At 35.0% G+C, this 19,927-nt stretch overlaps 4 protein-coding genes across 4 annotated transcripts; all 4 read right to left on the bottom strand.

Annotated features, from left to right (window-relative positions):
* Positions 1 to 2,410: 2,410 nt before the first annotated feature.
* LOC143347145 (odorant receptor Or2-like) lies at positions 2,411 to 5,420 on the bottom strand. Its single transcript, XM_076776073.1, has 6 exons — positions 5,358 to 5,420; positions 4,766 to 5,018; positions 3,873 to 3,976; positions 3,383 to 3,715; positions 2,682 to 2,957; positions 2,411 to 2,487 (listed from the first exon to the last, which is right to left on the bottom strand). The coding sequence occupies exons 1-6, from the start codon at positions 5,418 to 5,420 to the stop codon at positions 2,422 to 2,424; spliced, it is 1,095 nt and encodes a 364-aa protein (XP_076632188.1). The 3' UTR covers positions 2,411 to 2,421.
* Positions 5,421 to 7,124: 1,704 nt separating this feature from the next.
* LOC143346471 (odorant receptor 13a-like) lies at positions 7,125 to 10,423 on the bottom strand. Its single transcript, XM_076774590.1, has 6 exons — positions 9,908 to 10,423; positions 9,190 to 9,442; positions 8,902 to 9,005; positions 8,212 to 8,547; positions 7,829 to 8,104; positions 7,125 to 7,451 (listed from the first exon to the last, which is right to left on the bottom strand). Exons 1-6 carry the CDS (start codon positions 10,124 to 10,126, stop codon positions 7,404 to 7,406), a joined length of 1,236 nt encoding a protein of 411 aa, XP_076630705.1. The 5' UTR covers positions 10,127 to 10,423; the 3' UTR covers positions 7,125 to 7,403.
* Positions 10,424 to 11,458: 1,035 nt separating this feature from the next.
* Positions 11,459 to 13,873, bottom strand: LOC143346058 (odorant receptor Or2-like). The gene is made up of 5 exons (XM_076773800.1): positions 13,804 to 13,873; positions 12,910 to 13,013; positions 12,421 to 12,753; positions 11,719 to 11,994; positions 11,459 to 11,524 (listed from the first exon to the last, which is right to left on the bottom strand). The coding sequence occupies exons 1-5, from the start codon at positions 13,871 to 13,873 to the stop codon at positions 11,459 to 11,461; spliced, it is 849 nt and encodes a 282-aa protein (XP_076629915.1).
* A 1,811-nt stretch (positions 13,874 to 15,684) lies between these two features.
* Positions 15,685 to 17,954, bottom strand: LOC143346057 (odorant receptor Or2-like). Its single transcript, XM_076773799.1, has 5 exons — positions 17,885 to 17,954; positions 17,102 to 17,205; positions 16,613 to 16,945; positions 15,945 to 16,220; positions 15,685 to 15,750 (listed from the first exon to the last, which is right to left on the bottom strand). Exons 1-5 carry the CDS (start codon positions 17,952 to 17,954, stop codon positions 15,685 to 15,687), a joined length of 849 nt encoding a protein of 282 aa, XP_076629914.1.
* Positions 17,955 to 19,927: the final 1,973 nt, after the last annotated feature.

The raw sequence follows: 19,927 nt of genomic DNA, 5'->3' as shown, positions 1-19,927 counted from the left end.
GTGTAAATGCGTTCCTATTATCAGAAATCCGAACATACGTATTTTAGGTAGATATTTAAATATTACAAGCATATGGTTATACAGGGTGCACAGCTACCCCTGGGAAAAATTTTAATAGGAGATTCTAGAGGCTAAAATAAGATGAAAATCAAGAATATCAATTTGTTGATTGAGACTTTGTTACAAAGTTTTTAAAAAATTAAATTAAAAAATTTCAAATAGTTCTGGAAAAATTACTTTTGATTACGAAGGCCAATTACAGTCACTTTTAGTAAATACACATACCTCCAAGATCTTACGTACCATCGAGAAAAAAATTCATCACCGAAAATTTACTGTGTGGCTTGAAATGTTTCTATAACATTATAACAAAGCCTGCAGGCAACAAATTGGCATCCTTGATTTTCGTCTTAATTTTGGCCTCTAGAATCTCCTATTAAAATTTTTTCCAGAGGTGGCCGAAAACCCTGTATATCATTAAGGAACCAAGCCCAAGGAGCAAAAGCAACCGATTTTTATGATAACTTGTTACTTATTTAATTGTACAGTAAACCGTACACATAAAGACAGTACGTAAAATACTTGAAATAAGTATCGTTTAATAAATACATGAAACAGTATATTTGAATATTGAAGAATTCGAGAGAACGTCCTTGCATGATACTCAAATTTAGTGATCAGCAATTTTGGAAAAAATTATTTCACTGTTTGTCAGGATTTTGTTTTCCACGAACTAACAACTAACAACATCAATATTACAAAAGCTGAAATTATAAGAAAGAAAGAGGTTTTGCGGCGCATTTAAGATGTAAAACCGTAACTTAAATTTCTGTAGTTTCACTTGCGGGTCTTCAGAATTCGCACACTTACACTGAAGTCACCCAATTCATAGTAAATCTGTGTTGCTTCAACCCAGACGGAGAAAATTAGAACCCAAGTTGTGTAAATAAAGGCGATGTTTCTCCGACGTTTCTCGGCGTTATCTTTTGCTGACCAAATCCCGATCACTTTCATATAAAACGACGTTGCAATAAGCGAAATGTCTTTACTCTGATCCGAAGCCATCGCGAATTTCGAGTACCGGGGCATCGATGATTTTGAACTTGTACAAGGATCTTGAGATCGATCATCATGGGCGTAAAAGATTAGTAATTTTACGTCACATGACTTTGATCTGTCGCCTACCCACTTTGCTCAAGGTTTTCATGCCAGGCGTCTATTCGTACTATGCACCCGTCTTTGCACTGGATAGACTCGGATAATCAACGGTGAATGACAGGCGTAAGTGATACTCTTGTGCGTAAAATGGAAAAGTAGCGTAGGATCCATTCAGTATTCATGAGTCAGAAGGTGTGATTCTTCAAATGCATGAAGAGAAGCTTGCGAGTTTTACGTACGGTCTACCGTGACAAGACAGCACTTTTATTATTAGTTCACGAATATGTGTTGGCTTTTGCAGAAGAGTATTATCACGAACATTTCTTTAACGTGTAAGGTTAACTTTATATTCCATTTACTATCTGTCTCGGTATCAAGTAGATCGACTTTTACTAACCGACATATTAAGGACCTAACTGAAAGACAACTCCTTATTCATGAAATTTATGTTTGAAAATTCATTGCGTAAGTAAACAATCGGGGATGCAATTTCGTTTGTGTTTCTACTTGAAGTTCAATAGGATTGCACGTAATTTAATGTCGCTTGTTAATTTAATTTATTAATTTTCTATGTCAGTGTGTTCTTTAAGTTGGCAACTCGTACCAACTCAAATTGTGTATCTCTTTCCAGCAGACTGCTATTAGAAAATATTGGAACTTCTGCTGTGAATAGGAAGATTAACTGTTTATGAAACGATATTCGAAGCGTGGCATTCTTAATTCTTCAGAAACGGACAGTTCGGAGCAGTGTAGAAGGCCTGCGAAAATAAGATGCATCTGAAAATTATTTATCCGATGTGTGAGTTTTATTTTAACCTAATGAGCGTTTACATATGTACAGCGAAATCTACAAGTTCTCGTATCTTTCATTCTATCCTACCGAGAGTGAAATTAATCGATTCGCAAGTTTCTTTCAATGTGTCCAAACAGTATCGTAGTCGGACAATTTTTAATTGTTTTTACTGGCCACCGACAGAGGTCTTCTGATTCCTATATTTATTATTTGTTTTAGTTATTTATAGCTAATACAAAATAAAAAGGTCCAATTACGTAATCGTAATTAAATGTTACATAGTACTAGGGATTATTCTGCTACTTGAAACCGGTGTAGGGATTGGCATTTGAAAATAAATATTGTATAACTAAATTTACTTAACTTGTATTTTGCGTGTAAGGAAATTCCTTTATTTCAAAGTGTATACATTTTAAATCAGACAAATTCAAATTTTCGATATCCACAAGTCTATTGGGTCTCCATGCTAATCAAGATTCAATAGTCTCAACGCTTTGACTCAGTAACATGAAGTACGATACCGCAGTACTCATAACCTGTATCAAACAAATGATTCCATTGTTATATTAATCTATATTTTCGAAAAAATATGATGTGACAATGGCAAGGCATTAAATTTGATGGAATTAAATTTTGCAACAATATAAATATAGAGAACGTGGAAAACGATATTCGGAAGAGTGCAATAATCGAAAATGAATACACAATATGTATTTGTCTTCAGCTGTACCGTAGAATAAGTTTCCAGAGATATCGGGAAAAATCCATTCGCCGTTAAGCAACATACTTTTTGCGATCGCATGATGATCATCATCAGGCTGTGCCGCAACGTTTTTCCATTTCCTCGCATTGGCATAAGTGTCCAAAGTGTTGAGTATGCCGCTGTACCGATGTTGTCACTTTGCTCCATCAAAATGTGACAACTATATGTAAACATAAACAGCAAGACCATGCTACCAATAATGAGGAATACGAAAATGCTACGTTTCGCTATGCTTGAATTCATCTACGTACATAAACAGTCAATATTTTAACAATAATGTGGGCTTTTGTATATAAAACTTAATATACATTTTCATAGATACTTTTAGATGTAAAACTTCGAATTTCACTGCAGCTTAGGTACATTGCTTAAAATTGAATGGATTAAATTCTGGATGGTCGTCTAATTTATTTACATATTTCGCGAAAGATGGAAAGGACTAGCCTTTCAGATTAATGTCAAATGATTCCGCTAATTATTTAAAACATTTCAACGTATTAATAAATAAATTCCAGCGATATCCGAAGTAATACTTTTAAAAGTACCATCTTTCAGATAATCATATCCTTCGTGCCTTATGTAGTGTAATAGATTACTATAAATGGGTACAGAGAGTTGCAATTCAATTCAAAAGATGGCTTATTGCTTTCATTTTGACGATTACGAACCATAAGCACCTGATATCCGAAGAGGCATATTAGCACACTGAAGATTAACACTTGAGCAAGTATGGTTACCGTAAACACATTCTCAATCTTGAGACAATAATCGATGAGCATCTGGTGTTGTTGAATGCAAGCCTTCATTTTTTCATAACATTTATCCATATTAATCGTTAGAGACGTATTCCCATTTTGAGCCATGATATCGTCAGTTGTGCGATATAGGTTTGTTAATCTGTATTGAAGTATACGGAACTGTCCAGACGCGTGTACGTTTATGATGCACAGCATGTTATCGAAACAGAAGAAGCAGATAGCAACAGGATACATTAAAACTATCTGCAAAAATAGAAGTTGACGTTACACATTACATTTATACTAACCATACGAAGATATAGTTTCATTTAATTTGTAGCTACCGAGGTCATCTTTGAGAAATTTATATTGCAAGTTTGGAATTCGGCAATTCAGGCTAAGGTATAAAAACTGGTAGTACCTGCGAGATAAACGCTATTTCATAATAGGGAGTTATCGTTAAGGGTAAATCAATCCAAAAATTGAACGGTAGTGCCCGCTCGGATTTGTTTTGTCCTATATTGTCTGAAGCACAAACGCATTAAATTAGCTATTTACTTCCCTGCGTATGGACTGCGCAAGCCATACTTTTAATAGCAGATTGAACGTATGTGGAACGGCAAAGCGATGATCGTGCAAATCTAGGGATTTCCAATAGAATCGATAGATCATTCAATTGTCATATTCATCGTATTTATTATTCAATTGCTTCAGTCACATTTTTCGACGAATGACTTTATCAAGGATCAAAATTGTCGAATTTAAGGATTAATTGACTAATTCTCGGTCAATAGTCGAGTGGCCCATTCACCTACACAAAGTTGTTGTGTGTGGTATTGTTTTGGCTGATGGAAACATCGAGCCTCATTTTTTTTCAAAACGCAGATTCGACTGTTACCGTTCATGGTAAGCATTACCCTACGACAATATCGTATTGTCTTTGACATGAATTTCATTTGTTTGGGATGGCTACTTAAGTGATGTGTATTTCATGCATAAGGTCATCGAATGTGCAGCAAAATGCCGCAATGAGTAATAGATTAACTATTACAATTTTCATTTTATTTCAATTCAAAGTGCTATCGTTTCTATTGGAAGACCCCCTATTAACTGGATGAATTAGAAACATTAATTTTTATATACAAAACGAATAGTTCCGCGGTAAAACTGCCCTTAAAGATATTTAACATCTTGGGTACAATTGCTAAACAAGATCTCTAGCATTGTGGTTTAGTTTACAAATGTTATATCTATCTGCTGTCATATTTTTCACGTCATTAACTGTGCACAGTAACCTTCTCTATTTTAACTCACCAATGAGCGGTGTTACTAGGTAACCAACAATAGCGCCGTGGCCAGTTAAAGTAACGATACTGGTAAACATAATACAAGTCTTCCGGACAGTGGTTAAAATATCTTTCTCGTGGTAATTGTAAGAACTTTTCCAAAAATGTTCTCTCATGAATATAATCAAATTAATAAATTCCACTTTGTATCTCATTATGACACACAACTTAATCCAAACCATTATAACAGTTATGATGTTGCACCAAGCAAAAAGAAAAGCCTGAATGGAGCAGGTAAACAATTTCTAAACAAAACACGGACATAAAATTCTTCCTGTGTGAATTGCATAAAACTATAGAAGCGATTTTCTTTGGAAACTATTATAGACAACTGGATAGTTTTGACATTCGACTAATTTAACATATTAATACAACAATTTGAAAACATGTTCTATTGCCACAATAATGTTCACATAGTACCAAAAACGTTTGTTTAAACTCCGATCTGCTGGCCAACGGTTAGGTCAATTAAACATCACACAACCTACTCTGTTTAGTGGTTCCACTCACGCTAAAATCATGCCGGGTGTAATACACGTCTCTTGTCCCGATAAAAATACCAGCGAATGTTGTCCCGACCGCAAGCCACCATCCGAACTTCCTTCGACGTTGTACTTTGTCATTTCCCACAGTCCACGCACCGACGAACTTCAGAAAAAAAGCCGATAATTTGATCGAAAAATCCGTATACCCTTCTTCTACCATGACGAACGTTCACCGTTGAAGGGTAAAACTGACTTCTTAAATGTCTTTTACATGAATTCCAGCTTGTCGTATTTGACGCATGGAAATTGATTTTACTATGACAGCACTATGATCTATATCCGTGCCTTTTATCTGACACTTAGGGATCTCTACTCTCCTTTTAATACAGATACGTTTTTGCAATTGCCAAGGGGTATGAAAAACAGGGACGATTACTGGACTAACGAATGAAAGGATAGATCGAGGCGTTATGTATTATTACTGGACTGTCGAGCGTCGCCCCACTTAGACTGCAAACAGACGAGCAACTTTTGTCGTTGCGATATCACAGCGATTCTATTGTTTTCTTGTCATGCAATTTGAAGACAGACATAAAAATGTCGATGATGTCTGTTTTCGTTTTTTTAATTGCAAAACGAGAAAACACATAGAGTCGCTGTGATGTCGCAATGGGAAAAATCGCTCGTGTGTTTCTAGCCTTAGTGAAATCTTCCGTGTGTGGGTATTTTAATTGATGTATGCAAAAAATTCAATTCTGTCGTTGGTCTTTCACATAAAGGATTCAACGGGTCATTACAAAAACGATAACGATTACCATAAACCATACTTTTAACGCTTTAACAATGCCCGAAAAGGCAAACAAAACATACCTTTGCTCTGTGTCGTATATAAATAGTGCATTTAGTGAAGATTGTGATAATTAAATAATTCCTAGACATATCGACGGCCTTCGTACCTTTAACGGCAGTTATCAAATAAGTGAAATCAGAGTACAATTCATTTACCTTGTTTTGTAAGATGTTTTGTTCTCGCCGACGGCTGACAAATGTTTGACTACGAAGGAGCAAAATTCATGTTTGCCTACAATTAAAACGAATAACAAGTGAAACAATTGTGATTTGTATTCGTGTTCAAAATAATGATTTACGGTGATGTGTTCTTTATTCCACTTTGTACATGTATGATACATAGGACTTAAAAGTTTCTCGTTCGTGGCTTTGTTCTAGAGAAAAATAATTTTAAACTTTTAATAGTAGGCGTGCATCCAACTTAGCTAAGCATTACACTTTACTCCAGCGTATGATAGTCTCACTACTTGTAACTAATTGCAAGTCAGGAATACAGACAGAGACGGACAGGTCGTGACGAATAAACATATACATTAGTGTTGGTTGCTCTGTTCCTTGAATTCGGAGTAAAGATTGGTACTTGGAAGCAGAAATTATTGTACCGGAAAATTTCCTCAATTATTAATATATATATTGGGTTGGCGATGAAGATCCTTTATTTCTGATTAAATTTCTTTGAATTTACATTTTATGAGAAAAGCGGAACCATCAATATTAAATGGCTGTCATTAGGTTCAAACAAAAATAGTTATGTCCAGGTACTTTTGAATTTTAATTCAGATTTTGCAGTGTTTATATTTTTTATTCAACTCTCTAGAGATTGTGTTCTTAATACATTAATAAACTATAATAGAATATAAATTACATAACAAATGTAACTTCTTGATTCCGCAGCATGGTTATCAGATTTGAACTACTCGGCTACTAAGATAATAAAAGAAAACTTGGAAGTTAATCTATGAATTCAGTTTAAATATAACAAAGTGTACTAGAACAACACTTTTTATCCCATATTAACAGACTCCATAGTAGATAAAAATAACATAATAATATGATACGTTTACCTTGTTGTCCATATGGTGTAGCTCAAGATATATTTACATTTTATACCAAAGATAAACCTACAATATGGTGTCACACGTGTATTATACACGATTCAAAGTACGATCTCAGTATCAGACAATAATCGTTATTATTTGATAAGTTCCGTATTTCAAATAAAAAGTGTACGATACAAAGTTATTAGTAATTCCACATATACACCTCGCTATTTTAGTATTGCCTTAGGAGTGTGAAGTATGATGCTGCAGTACTTAAAACCTGTAACGCATGATACAAATTGATCATCTTATTATTGATTAGAAATTTTTAGACAAAAAAAGTTTTTAAAGAGGGAAGGGTTCGCATATAAGTTATTCTTTCCGATTTCTGGGTACAAAAATTGTAGGAAAGCTTTTACAATTATATTCCACAATAATATGACTCGACAATTTATACGATTAACGGATATTATGAGTCATATTAATACGACTCCTTGTTTGCGCGATCAAAATGCGCACATAGATGATAGGTGCATCAGTTTTCTGATGAAGTTACTTGTAATGATGACTAAAAATTGGTATTTCTATAGGGTGGATGGTCTTTCTACTACAAATATAGAACTGTTTTAGTTGGTAGATGTAAAAGCTGTTAGTTACCCTAGTATACGTTTCCAGGGACACAACAAAGAATCCACTAGCATTTAGGCAACAAGGATCTCTAGATCTCGTCATGACAAGTAGTATGTCCTTTCGCAGCGCACTACCTGCTTTGTTCATAGGCAACTGTGTCCACGGTGCTGCGTAGGCGGCTGCAGCTATTTGTGAACTTTCTTGTATCAAACAGTCACAGCTGTAGGTGAACATCAACAGCTGGCACATGCAGCCCGTTATGTGAAATGCGAAAATTAGGCGCCTTCCTAGACTAGCATCTGCCTGTAGGATAAGAATTGCCATAATAAACAATTGCATTAAACGTTTAGTGGATAAACACGTTCCATGATCTGTAAATGTAAATGAATACAGCTGTACAGCTTACTAACCAAAAGAACGAGATATCCATCGAGGCATATTAATAAACTAAAGATTATCACTTGTATCAGGACGACTGCAGTGAATACTTCTTGGACTTTATTACAGTATTTTATAAGCGCCTGATGTTGTTTAACGTACATTTTAAATACTTCGAGATATTTGTCTGTCTGATACGAAGAATTCTCAAACGAGGCTTCTTTCAGCTTCGTTTCCTCTTTCATTAAATTTAGGTTCTCCATCCTGTATTGCAATATACGAAACTGACTAGCTATGTGTAGATTCAAGACACACAGAAAGTTATCCAGGCAGAGATAACCTACCCCGATATGGTATACAGTCAGAACCTGCGCAAGTGTAAAAAGTATACATAGAAATGGTTTTCAGAATTTTATTCGATTCGTAGCGAAACTGCATGCAATTCCCACTTTTGAGCAGTCAAATTTTGCCTCAAAATATTTTTTAATATTATATTTTCTTTACGGGTGAAAGAAACAAAAAAAACCTTACGCATAACTTTATTTTCCATGATTTCTGTCGTAATTGGATTCGAAGAATCAATCTCTAAAATTATTAGCTAAAAATCCTGTACAAGTGCAACATTTCTCATGTTTTTACTTATGTAGAATAACGCAAGTAAGAACGTAGGAGCATATACATTTTATTCAGAAGCGGAGTGGGAGGAAGATAATTTACAATACCTGGAGTACGAATGTTATCTCAAAATACGGTGATGTGGAAAATGGCAAGTCAAGATACATTGTAAAAGGAAGTATCCTGTCAGAGTCGTTTTTTCCAATATTTGCTAAAAAATAATATAAAATTTACATTTTATACTATTCAAAATGTGCGTAATTAATATTTTACAAAGCTAAAGTGATTCATTAACTTTGTAAAAATTCTAAGGATGGAGAACAATAATAGTTGCTATTTCAGATCAGTTATGTAATACGTTTTTGTTTTGTGCTGATGCCAGAGAACATTCTTACCAATAATGGGCCCAACTGCATAACTAATAGCTGTGCCTTGCGCAAAGAAAGAGAAGATACAAATGAGATAAGTACAGGTATGCTTGCAATTGTCCACAACCGTTTTCTCGTAGGGGTCGTAATTCGAATGCCAAAAATTCTTCTTCGAGTACAAAATCAACTCGAGAAATTTCTGTTTATTCGCGAATAAGGTAAATATCTTGAATATTACCGTAAGTAGAGTCACGAGGTTGTTCATAGCGTAAATGCGTTCCTATTATCAGAAATCCCAACATACGTATTTTAGGCAGATAATTAAATATTCCAGGCATACGGTTATATATTATTAAGCAACGAAGCCTAAGGAGCAAAAGCAATCTATTTTTGTGATTGCTTGATACTTATTTAATTGTACACTAAACCGTACACATAAAGATAGTACGAAAAATACTTGAAATAAGTATCGTTTAATAAATAAATTAAACAGTATATTTGAATATTGAAGAATTAGGGAGAATGTCCTTGCATGATACTAAAATTCAGTGATCAGCAATTTTGGAAAAAATTATTTCACTGTTTGTCAGGATTTCGTTTTCCACGAACTAGCAACTAATAACATGAGTGTTACAAAAGCTGAAATTATAAGAAAGAAAGAAGTTCTGTGTCGCGTTTGAGGTGTAAAAACGTAACTTAAATTTCTGTAGTTTCACTTGCGGGTCTTCAGAATTCGTACACGTACACTGAACTCTTCCGTAGCATAGTAAACCTGCGACCCTATGATCCAGACGGAGAAAATTAGAACCCAAGTTGTGTAAATAAAGGCGATGTTTCTCCGACGTTTCTCGGCGTTATCTTTTGCTGACCAAATCCCGATCACTTTCATATAAAACGACGTTGCAATAAGCGAAATGTCTTTACTCTGATCCGAAGCCATCGCGAATTTCGAGTACCGGGGCATCGATGATTTTGAACTTGTACAAGGATCTTGAGATCGATCATCATGGGCGTAAAAGATTAGTAATTTCACGTCACATGACTTTGATCTGTCGCCTACCCACTTTGCTCAAGGTTTTCATGCCAGGCGTCTATTCGTACTATGCACCCGTCTTTGCACTGGATAGACTCGGATAATCAACGGTGAATGACAGGCGTAAGTGATACTCTTGTGCGTAAAATGGAAAAGTAGCGTAGGATCCATTCAGTATTCATGAGTCAGGAGGTGTGATTCTTCAAATGCATGAAGAGAAGCTTGCGAGTTTTACGTACGGTCTACCGTGACAAGACAGCACATTTATTAATAGTTCACGAATATGTGTTGGCTTTTGCAGAAGAGTATTATCACGAACATTTCTTTAACGTGTAAGGTTAACTTTATATTCCATTTACTATATGTCTCGGTATCAAGTAGATCGAGTTTTACTAACCGACATATTGAGGACCTAACTGAAAGACAACTCCTTATTCATGAAATTTATGTTTGAAAATTCATTGCGTAAGTAAACAATCGGGGATGCAATTTCGTTTGTGTTTCTACTTGAAGTTCAATAGGATTGCACGTAATTTAATGTCGCTTGTTAATTTAATTTATTAATTTTCCATGTCAGTGTGTTCTTTAAGTTGGTAACTCGTGCCAACTGAAATTGTGTATCTCTTTCCAGCAAACTGGTATTGGAAAATATTGGAACTTCTACTGTGAATAGGATGATTAACTGTTTATGAGACGATGTCCGAAGCGTGGTATTCTTAATTCTTCAGAAACGGACAGTTCGGAGCAGTTTGGAAGGCCCGCAAAAATATGATGCATCTGAAAATTATTTATCCGATGTGTGAGTTTTATTTTAATCTAATGAGTGTTTACATATATACAGCGAAATCTACAAGTTCTCGTATCTTTCATTCTATCCTACCGAGAGTGAAATTAATCGATTCGCAAGTTTCTTTCAATGTGTCCAAACAGTATCGTAGTCGGACAATTTTTAATTGTTTTTACTGGCCACCGACAGAGGTCTTCTGATTCCTATATTTATTATTTGTTTTAGTTATTTATAGCTAATACAAAATAAAAAGGTCCAATTACGTAATCGTAATTAAATGTTACATAGTACTAGGGATTATTCTGCTACTTGAAACCGGTGTAGGGATTGGCATTTGAAAATAAATATTGTATAACTAAATTTACTTAACTTGTATTTTGCGTGTAAGGAAATTCCTTTATTTCAAAGTGTATACATTTGGAATCAGACAAGTTGAAATTTTCGATATCCACAAGTCTATTGGGCCTCCATGCTAATCAAGATTTAATAGTCTCAACGCTTTGACTCAGTAACATGAAGTACGATACCGCAGTATTCATAACCTGTATCAAACAAATGATTCCAGTGTTATATTAATCTATATTTTCGAAAAAATATGATGTGACAATGGCAAGACATTAAATTTGATGGAATTAAATTTTGCAAAAACATAAATATAGAGAACGTGGAAAACGATATTCGGAAGAGTGCAATAATCGGAAATGAATACACAATATGTATTTGTTTTCAGCTGTACCGTAGAATAAGTTTCCAGAGATATCGGGAAAAATCCATTCGCCGTTAAGCAACATACTTTTTGCGATCGCATGATGATCATCATCAGGCTGTGCCGCAACGTTTTTCCATTTCCTCGCATTGGCATAAGTGTCCAAAGTGCTGAGTATGCCGCTGTACCGATGTTGTCACTTTGCTCCATCAAAATGTGACAACTATATGTGCACATAAACAGCAAGACCATGCTACCAATAATGAGGAATACGAAAATGCTACGTTTCGCTATGCTTGAATTCATCTACGTACATAAACAGTAAATACTTTAACAACAATGTGGTCTTTTGTATATAAAACTTAATATATTTTTATCATAGATACTTTTAGATGTAAAACTTCGAATTTCACTGCAGCTTAGGTACATTGCTTAAAATTGAATGGATTAAATTCTGGATGGTCGTCTAATTTATTTACGTATTTCGCGAAAGATGGGAAGGACTAGCCTTTCAGATTAATGTCAAATGATTCCGCTAATTATTTAAAACATTTCAACGTATTAATAAATAAATTCCTGCGATATCCGAAGTAATACTTTTAAAAGTACCATCTTTCAGATAATCATATCCTTCGTGCCTTATGTAGTGTAATAGATTACTATAAATGGGTACAGAGAGTTGCAATTCAATTCAAAAGATGGCTTATTGCTTTCATTTTGACGATTACGAACCATAAGCACCTGATATCCGAAGAGGCATATTAGCACACTGAAGATTAACACTTGAGCAAGTATGGTTACCGTAAACACATTCTCAATCTTGAGACAATAATCGATGAGCATCTGGTGTTGTTGAACGCAAGCCTTCATTTTTTCATAACATTTATCCATATTAATCGTTAGAGACGTATTCCCATTTTGAGCCATGATATCGTCAGTTGAGGGATATAGGTTTGTTAATCTGTATTGAAGTATACGGAACTGTCCAGACGCGTGTACGTTTATGATGCACAGCATGTTATCGAAACAGAAGAAGCAGATAGCAATAGGATACAGTATAGCTACCTGCAAAAATAGAAATTAACGTTACGCCTTACATTTATTTTAACCATACGTAGATATTGTTTCTTTAATTTATAGCTATCGAAATCTTCTTTAAGGAATTTATATTGCAAGTTTGGCATTCGCCAATTCAGGCTAAAGTATAAAAACTGGTAGTACCTGCATGATAAACGTTACTTCATAATAGGGAGTTTCCGATAAGGGTAAATCAAGCCATAAATTGAAAGGTAATGCCCGCTCGGATTTATTCTGTCCTATATTGTCTGAAGCACAAGTGAAAATTAAATTAGTTACTTACTTCGCTGCGAATGGACTGTGCAGTCCATAGTTTTAACAGTGGATTGGACGTACGTAGAACGGTAAAGCGACGATCGTGCAAATCTAGGGATTTCCAGTAGAATCGATAGATCTTTCAATTGTCATAGTCATCATATTTATTATTCAGTTGCTTCGGTCACATTTTCGACGAATGACTTTATCAGGAATCAAAATTGTCGAATTTAAGGATTAATTGACTAATTCTCGGTCAATAGTCGACTGGCCCATGCACCTACACAAAGTTGTTGTGTGTGGTATTGTTTTGACTGATGGAAACATCGAGCCTCATTTTTTTTCAAAACGAAGATCCGACTGTTACCGTTCATGGTAAGCATTACCCTGCGACGATATCGTATTGTCTTTGACATGAATTTCATTTGTTTGGGATGGCTACTTAAGTGATGTGTATTTCATGCATAAGGTCATCGAATGTGCAGCAAAATGCCGCAATGAGTAATAGATTAACTATTACAATTTTCATTTTATTTCAATTCAAAGTGCTATCGTTTCTATTGGAAGACCCCCTATTAACTGGATGAATTAGAAACATTAATTTTTATATACAAAACGAATAGTTCCGCGGTAAAACTGCCCTTAAAGATATTTAACATCTTGGGTACAATTGCTAAACAAGATCTCTAGCATTGTGGTTTAGTTTACAAACGTTATATCTATCTGCTGTCATATTTTTCACGTCATTAACTGTGCACAGTAACCTTCTCTATGTTAACTCACCAATGAGCGGTGTTACTAGGTAACCAACAATAGCGCCGTGGCCAGTTAAAGTAACGATACTGGTAAACATAATACAAGTCTTCCGGACAGTGGTTAAAATATCTTTCTCGTGGTAATTGTAAGAACTTTTCCAAAAATGTTCTCTCATGAATATAATCAAATTAATAAATTCCACTTTGTATCTCATTATGACACACAATTTAATCCAAACCATTATAATAGTTATGATGTTGCACCAAGCAAAAAGAAAAGCCTGAATGGAGCAGGTAAACAATTTCTGAACAAAACACGGACATAAAATTCTTCCTGTGTGAATTGCATAAAACTATAGAAGCGATTTTCTTTGGAAACTATTATAGACAACTGGATAGTTTTGACATTCGACTAATTTAACATATTAATACAACAATTTGAAAACATGTTCTATTGCCACAATAATGTTCACATAGTAACAAAAACGTTTGTTTAAATTCCGATCTGCTGGCCAACGGTTAGGTCAATTGAACATCACACAACCTACTCTGTTTAGTGGTTCCACTCACGCTAAAATCATGCCGGGTGTAATACACGTCTCTTGTCCCGATAAAAATACCAGCGAATGTTGTCCCGACCGCAAGCCACCATCCGAACTTCCTTCGACGTTGTACTTTGTCATTTCCCACAGTCCACGCACCGACGAACTTCAGAAAAAAAGCCGATAATTTGATCGAAAAATCCGTATACCCTTCTTCTACCATGACGAACGTTCACCGTTGAAGGGTAAAACTGACTTCTTAAATGTCTTTTACATGAATTCCAGCTTGTCGTATTTGACGCATGGAAATTGATTTTACTATGACAGCACTATGATCTATATCCGTGCCTTTTATCTGACACTTAGGGATCTCTACTCTTCTTTTAATACAGATACGTTTTTGCAATTGCCAAGGGGTATGAAAAACAGGGACGATTACTGGACTAACGAATGAAATGATAGATCGAGGCGTTATGTATTATTACTGGACACTGTCGAGCGTCGCCCCACTTAGGCTGCAAACAGACGAGCAACTTTTGTCGTTGCGATATCACAGCGATTCTATTGTTTTCTCGTCATGCAATTGAAAGACAGACATAAAAAGACAGACATAAAAATGTCCTGTCAGAGTCGTTTTTTCCAATATTTGCTAAAAAATAATATAAAATTTAAATTTTATACTACTCAAAATGTGCGTAATTAATATTTTACAAAGCTAAAGTGATTCATTAACTTTGTAAAACTTTGTGTGAGTTTTATTTTAATCTAATGAGTGTTTACATATATGCAGCGAAAGCTACAAGTTCTCGTATCTTTCATTCTATCCTACCGAGAGTGAAATTAATCGATTCGCATGTTTCTTTCAATGTGTTCAAACAGTATCGTAGTCGGACAATTTTTAATTGTTTTTACTGGCCACGATTTTACTGCTCGATTCCAGGCTGGTTCATCTTCTTGTTCCACGTTTAGGGTACAGGTTATCATTTATATGGGAGGAATCCCACAAAAAGGTAATCCTTCTATTTTGTACAAAGCTAATATACAGGATTTTATTACCCATTCCTGCGTGAGTTGGTGTATGAAAACGTAGGTGGTGTAATGTATTATTTATTTTAGTTATTTTTAACGAATACAAAATAAGAGGGTTCAAATAGGTCATCGTAGATAAATGTTACATATTACTATAGATTATTCAGCTACGTCAAACCGGTGTAGAGATAGCTATTTGACCTTAAATATTGTATAACTAAATTTACTTAACTTGTATTTTGCGTGTAAGAAAATTTCTTTATTTCAAAGTGTATACATTTGAAATCAGACAAATTCAAATTTTCCATATCCATAAGTCTATTGGGCCTGCATGCTAATCAAGATTCAGTAGTCTCAAAGCTTTGACTGAGTAACATGAAGTACGATACCGCAGTACTCAGAACCTGTATCAAACAAATGATTCCATTGTTATATTAATCTATATTTTCGAAAAAATATGATGTGACAATGCCAAGGCATTTAGTTTGATGGAATTAAATTTTGCAACAACATAAATATAGTGAACGTGGAAAACGATATTCGGAAGAGTGCAATAATCGGAAATGAATACACTATATGTATTTGTTTTCAGCTGTACCGTAGAATAAGTTTCCAGAGATATCGGGAAAAATCCATTCGCCGTTAAACAACAAACTTTTTGCGATCGTGTAATGATCATCATCAGGCCGTGCCGCAACGTTCTCCCATTTCCTTGCATTGGCATAAGTGTCCAAAGTGCTGAATATGCTGCTGTACCGATGTTGTCACTTTGCTCCATCAAAATGTGACAACTATATGTAAACATAAACAGCAAGACCATGCTACCAATAATGAGGAATACGAAAATGCTACGTTTCGCTATGCTTGAATTCATCTACGTACATAAACAGTCAATATTTTAACAACAATGTGGGCTTTTGTATATAAAACTTAATATATTTTTATCATAGATACTTTTAGATGTAAAACTTCGAATTTCACTGCAGCTTAGGTACATTGCTTAAAATTGAATGGATTAAATTCTGTCGTCTAATTTATTTACATATTTCATGAAAGATGGGAAAGACTGCTAATTATTTAAATCATTTCAACGTATTAATAAATCAATTCCAGCGATATCCGAAGTAATACTTTTAAAAGTACCATCTTTCAGATAATCATATTCTTCGTGCCTTATGTAGTGTAACAGATTATTATAAATGGGTACAGAGAGTTGCATTTCGATTCAAAAGATGCTTTATTGCTTTCATTTTGACGATTACGAACCATAAGCACCTGATATCCGAAGAGGCATATTAACACACTGAAGATTAACACTTGAGCAAGTATGGTTACCGTAAACACATTCTCAATCTTGAGACAATAATCGATGAGCATCTGGTGTTGTTGAACGCACGCCTTCATTTTTTCATAACAATTATCCATATTAATCGTTAGAGACGTATTCCCATTTTGAGCCATGATATCGTCAGTTGTTCGATATAGGTTTGTTAACCTATATTGAAGTATACGAAACTGTCCAGACACGTGTACGTTTATGATGCACAGCATGTTATCGAAACAGAAGAAGCAGATAGCAACAGGATACAGTATAGCTACCTGCAAAAATAGAAATTAACGTTACGCCTTACATTTATTTTAACCATACGTAGATTTAGTTTCTTCAATTTATAGCTATCGAGATCTTCTTTGAGAAATTTATATTGCAAGTTTGGCATTCGCCAATTCAGGCTAAAGTATAAAAAGTGGTAGTACCTGCACGATAAACGTTACTTCATAATAGGGAGTTTCCGTTAAGGGTAAATTAAGGTAAAAATTGAAAGGTAATGCCCGCTCAGATTTATTCTGTCCTATATTGTCTGAAGCACAAGTAAAAATTAAATTAGTTACTTACTTCGCTGCGAATGGACTGTGCAGTCCATAGTTTTAACAGTGGATTGGACGTACGTAGAACGGTAAAACGACTATCGTGCAAATCTAGGGATTTCCAGTAGAATCGATAGATCTTTCAATTGTCATAGTCATCATATTTATTATTCAGTTGCTTCGGTCACATTTTCGACGAATGGCTTTATCAGGAATCAAAATTGTCGAATTTAAGGACTAATTGACTAATTCTCGGTCAATAGTCGAGTGGTCCATGCACCTACACAAAGTTGTTGTGTGTGGTATTGTTTTGGCTGATGGAAACATCGAGCCTCATTTTTTTTCAAAACGAAGATCCGACTGTTACCGTTCGACTATATCGTATTTTCTTTGGTAGGAATTTCATTTGTTTGGGATGGTCATTTAAATGATGAGTATTTGATGCATAATGTCATCGAATGTACAACAAAATCATGTAATGAGACAGATTAACTATTCCAATTTTCATTTTATTTAAATTGAAAGTTCTATTGTTTTTATTGGAAGATCCGTTATTAATTGGGTGAATAAGGAACATTATTTTTTATATACAAAACAAATTGTTATACCAATCTGCTGTCATATTGTTTACGTCATTAACTGTGCACAGTAACCTTCTTTATTTTAACTCACCAATGAGCGGTGTTACTACGTAACCCAGAATAGCGCCGTGGCCAGTTAAAGTAACGATACTGGTAAACATAATACAAGTATTCCGGACAGTGGTTAAGATATTTTTCTCGTGGTAATTGTAGGAACTTTTCCAAAAATGTTCTTTCATGAATATAATCAAATTAATAAATTCCACTTTGTATCTCATTATGACACATAATTTAATCCAAACCATTATAATAGTTATGATGTTGCACCAAGCAAAAAGAAAAGCCTGAATGGAGCAGGTAAATAATTTCTGAACAAAACACGGACATAAAATTCTTCCTGTGTGAATTGCATAAAACTATAGAAGCGATTTTCTTTGGAAACTACTATAAACAACTGGATAATTTTGGCATTCGACTAATTGAAACATATTAGTTCTAGAATTTGAAAACATGTTCTATCGCCACAATAATATTCATATAGTAACAAAAACGTTTGTTTAAACTTCGGTCTGCTGCCCAACGGTTACGTCAATTACAGACATAACTTTCAAAATCGTCAGAAACTCTTCACTGAATTTACAGACAACTAAATATGTCGATATTTCGATTGCTGCTAATCCACATGGAATATGGGTCTCAATAAAGTATCGAATAACAAATCCTCGTAAATTGGTTCTATAATTTCTAGGACATTATATACCGCTAAGAGGCAGATCGTCTATAATCGTATCTAGTGCATTTTATTTATTTACTGAAGGGCAGTATGTATGCTGGAGATCCTCATCGGTGCAACATTTGTGACAGAATGTAGCCTATATAATCGCTCTTATGTTTGGAGTCTAATTATAATGCTCGATTATTTTATCAGCTAAAATTCCCGCCCCTTTTTCACCGATACCCATTTTTCCTTCCTTCACCATATGGACTAATATCTAAAACGACTTTATGAGTTTTGTTTTCCCTAAGTCTACATTCCTTAGTCTTCCCCTTAAATCGCACAGTACTGTACAACTTCTTTGAACATCACTACTCGGCAAATATTGAAAATAGGAAAGATGTCAAGAAGGCTTGTTTCAAGTTTCATATAGCATATCACTCTAGAAATAGTACGTCGCCCACGTGGTGATTGGTAATATACAAAACACATGAAAGGACTGAGGAAAATTTTCAGCGGCAAGGAGGGCAATAAAATACTAAGCAAGAATACTTTCATCCTTAATGGTTCCCAAGAAAATATATATCGTGTCAAACATCATATAACCTACTCTGTTTAGTGGTTCCACTCACGCTAAAATCATGCCGGGTGTAATAGATGTCTCTCGACTCGACACAAATACCAGAGAATGTAAACCCGACCGCAATCCACCATCTGATCTTCCTTTGACATTGTACTTGGTCATTTTCCACAATCCACGCACCAACGAACTTCAAAAAGAAAGCCGATAACTTGATCGAAAAATCCGTATACTCTTCTTCTACCATGACGAACGTCCACTGTTGAAGGGTAAAAGTGACTTCTTAAATGTCTTTTACATGAATTCTAGCTTGTCGTAATTCAACGCATGGAGATTGATTTCACTATGACAGCACTATGATGTATATCCGTGCCTTTTATCTGACATATAAGAATCTCTACTCTCCTTTTAATACAGATACGTTTGTGCAATTGTCAAGGGGTATAAAAAAGAGGGACGATTACTGGTCTAACAAATGAAATGATAGACCGATACGTTATGAATTATTACTGGATACTGCCGAGCGTCACCCCGCTTAATCGCCCCAGTAATAAAAATGTCGATGTTGTCTGTTCTCCTTGTTTAAACTGTAAAACGATGAAACACATAGAATCGCTGTGATATCGCAACGGGAAAAGTCGCTCGTCTGTGTCCGGCCTTAGTGAAATCTTCGATATCTCTTGTGTCACGTATCCCCCTGGATTTAGAATTTCGCAATCCCCGACACGCCGCTTTATTCGTGTGCGAGTATTTTAATTGAATTTAAACTTTTAGTAGTTGGCGTGCATCCAACTTAGTTATCATTACACTTTACTCCAGCGTATGATAGTTTCACTACT

The sequence above is a fragment of the Colletes latitarsis genome, chromosome 10 (assembly GCF_051014445.1).
Source record: "Colletes latitarsis isolate SP2378_abdomen chromosome 10, iyColLati1, whole genome shotgun sequence".
NCBI classification, from domain to species: Eukaryota; Metazoa; Arthropoda; class Insecta; order Hymenoptera; family Colletidae; genus Colletes; species Colletes latitarsis.
Note: the sequence above shows the minus strand (reverse complement) of the source record. Positions and strands in the feature narration are given on the sequence as shown.

Coding starts and splice junctions, on each gene's coding strand:
- LOC143347145 (XM_076776073.1), bottom strand. CDS start 5,420: ATGACAAAGTACAACGTCGAAGGAAGTTCGGATGGTGGCTTGCGGTCG. Junction 3,716..3,872: donor AAATAGCGTTTATCTCGCAG/GTACTACCAGTT, acceptor CTATTTTTGCAG/ATAGTTTTAATGTATCCTGT. Junction 2,958..3,382: donor TCGGATATCAGGTGCTTATG/GTTCGTAATCGT, acceptor TTATGTACGTAG/ATGAATTCAAGCATAGCGAA.
- LOC143346471 (XM_076774590.1), bottom strand. CDS start 10,126: ATGCCCCGGTACTCGAAATTCGCGATGGCTTCGGATCAGAGTAAAGAC. Junction 9,006..9,189: donor TGCAGTTGGGCCCATTATTG/GTAAGAATGTTC, acceptor ATTATTTTTTAG/CAAATATTGGAAAAAACGAC. Junction 8,105..8,211: donor ATGGATATCTCGTTCTTTTG/GTTAGTAAGCTG, acceptor CTTATCCTACAG/GCAGATGCTAGTCTAGGAAG.
- LOC143346058 (XM_076773800.1), bottom strand. CDS start 13,873: ATGTTTACCAGTATCGTTACTTTAACTGGCCACGGCGCTATTGTTGGT. Junction 13,014..13,803: donor CCTAGTAACACCGCTCATTG/GTGAGTTAACAT, acceptor CTTGTGCTTCAG/ACAATATAGGACAGAATAAA. Junction 12,754..12,909: donor AAGTAACGTTTATCATGCAG/GTACTACCAGTT, acceptor CTATTTTTGCAG/GTAGCTATACTGTATCCTAT.
- LOC143346057 (XM_076773799.1), bottom strand. CDS start 17,954: ATGTTTACCAGTATCGTTACTTTAACTGGCCACGGCGCTATTCTGGGT. Junction 17,206..17,884: donor CGTAGTAACACCGCTCATTG/GTGAGTTAAAAT, acceptor CTTGTGCTTCAG/ACAATATAGGACAGAATAAA. Junction 15,751..15,944: donor CTCTGGAAACTTATTCTACG/GTACAGCTGAAA, acceptor TGTTTGATACAG/GTTCTGAGTACTGCGGTATC.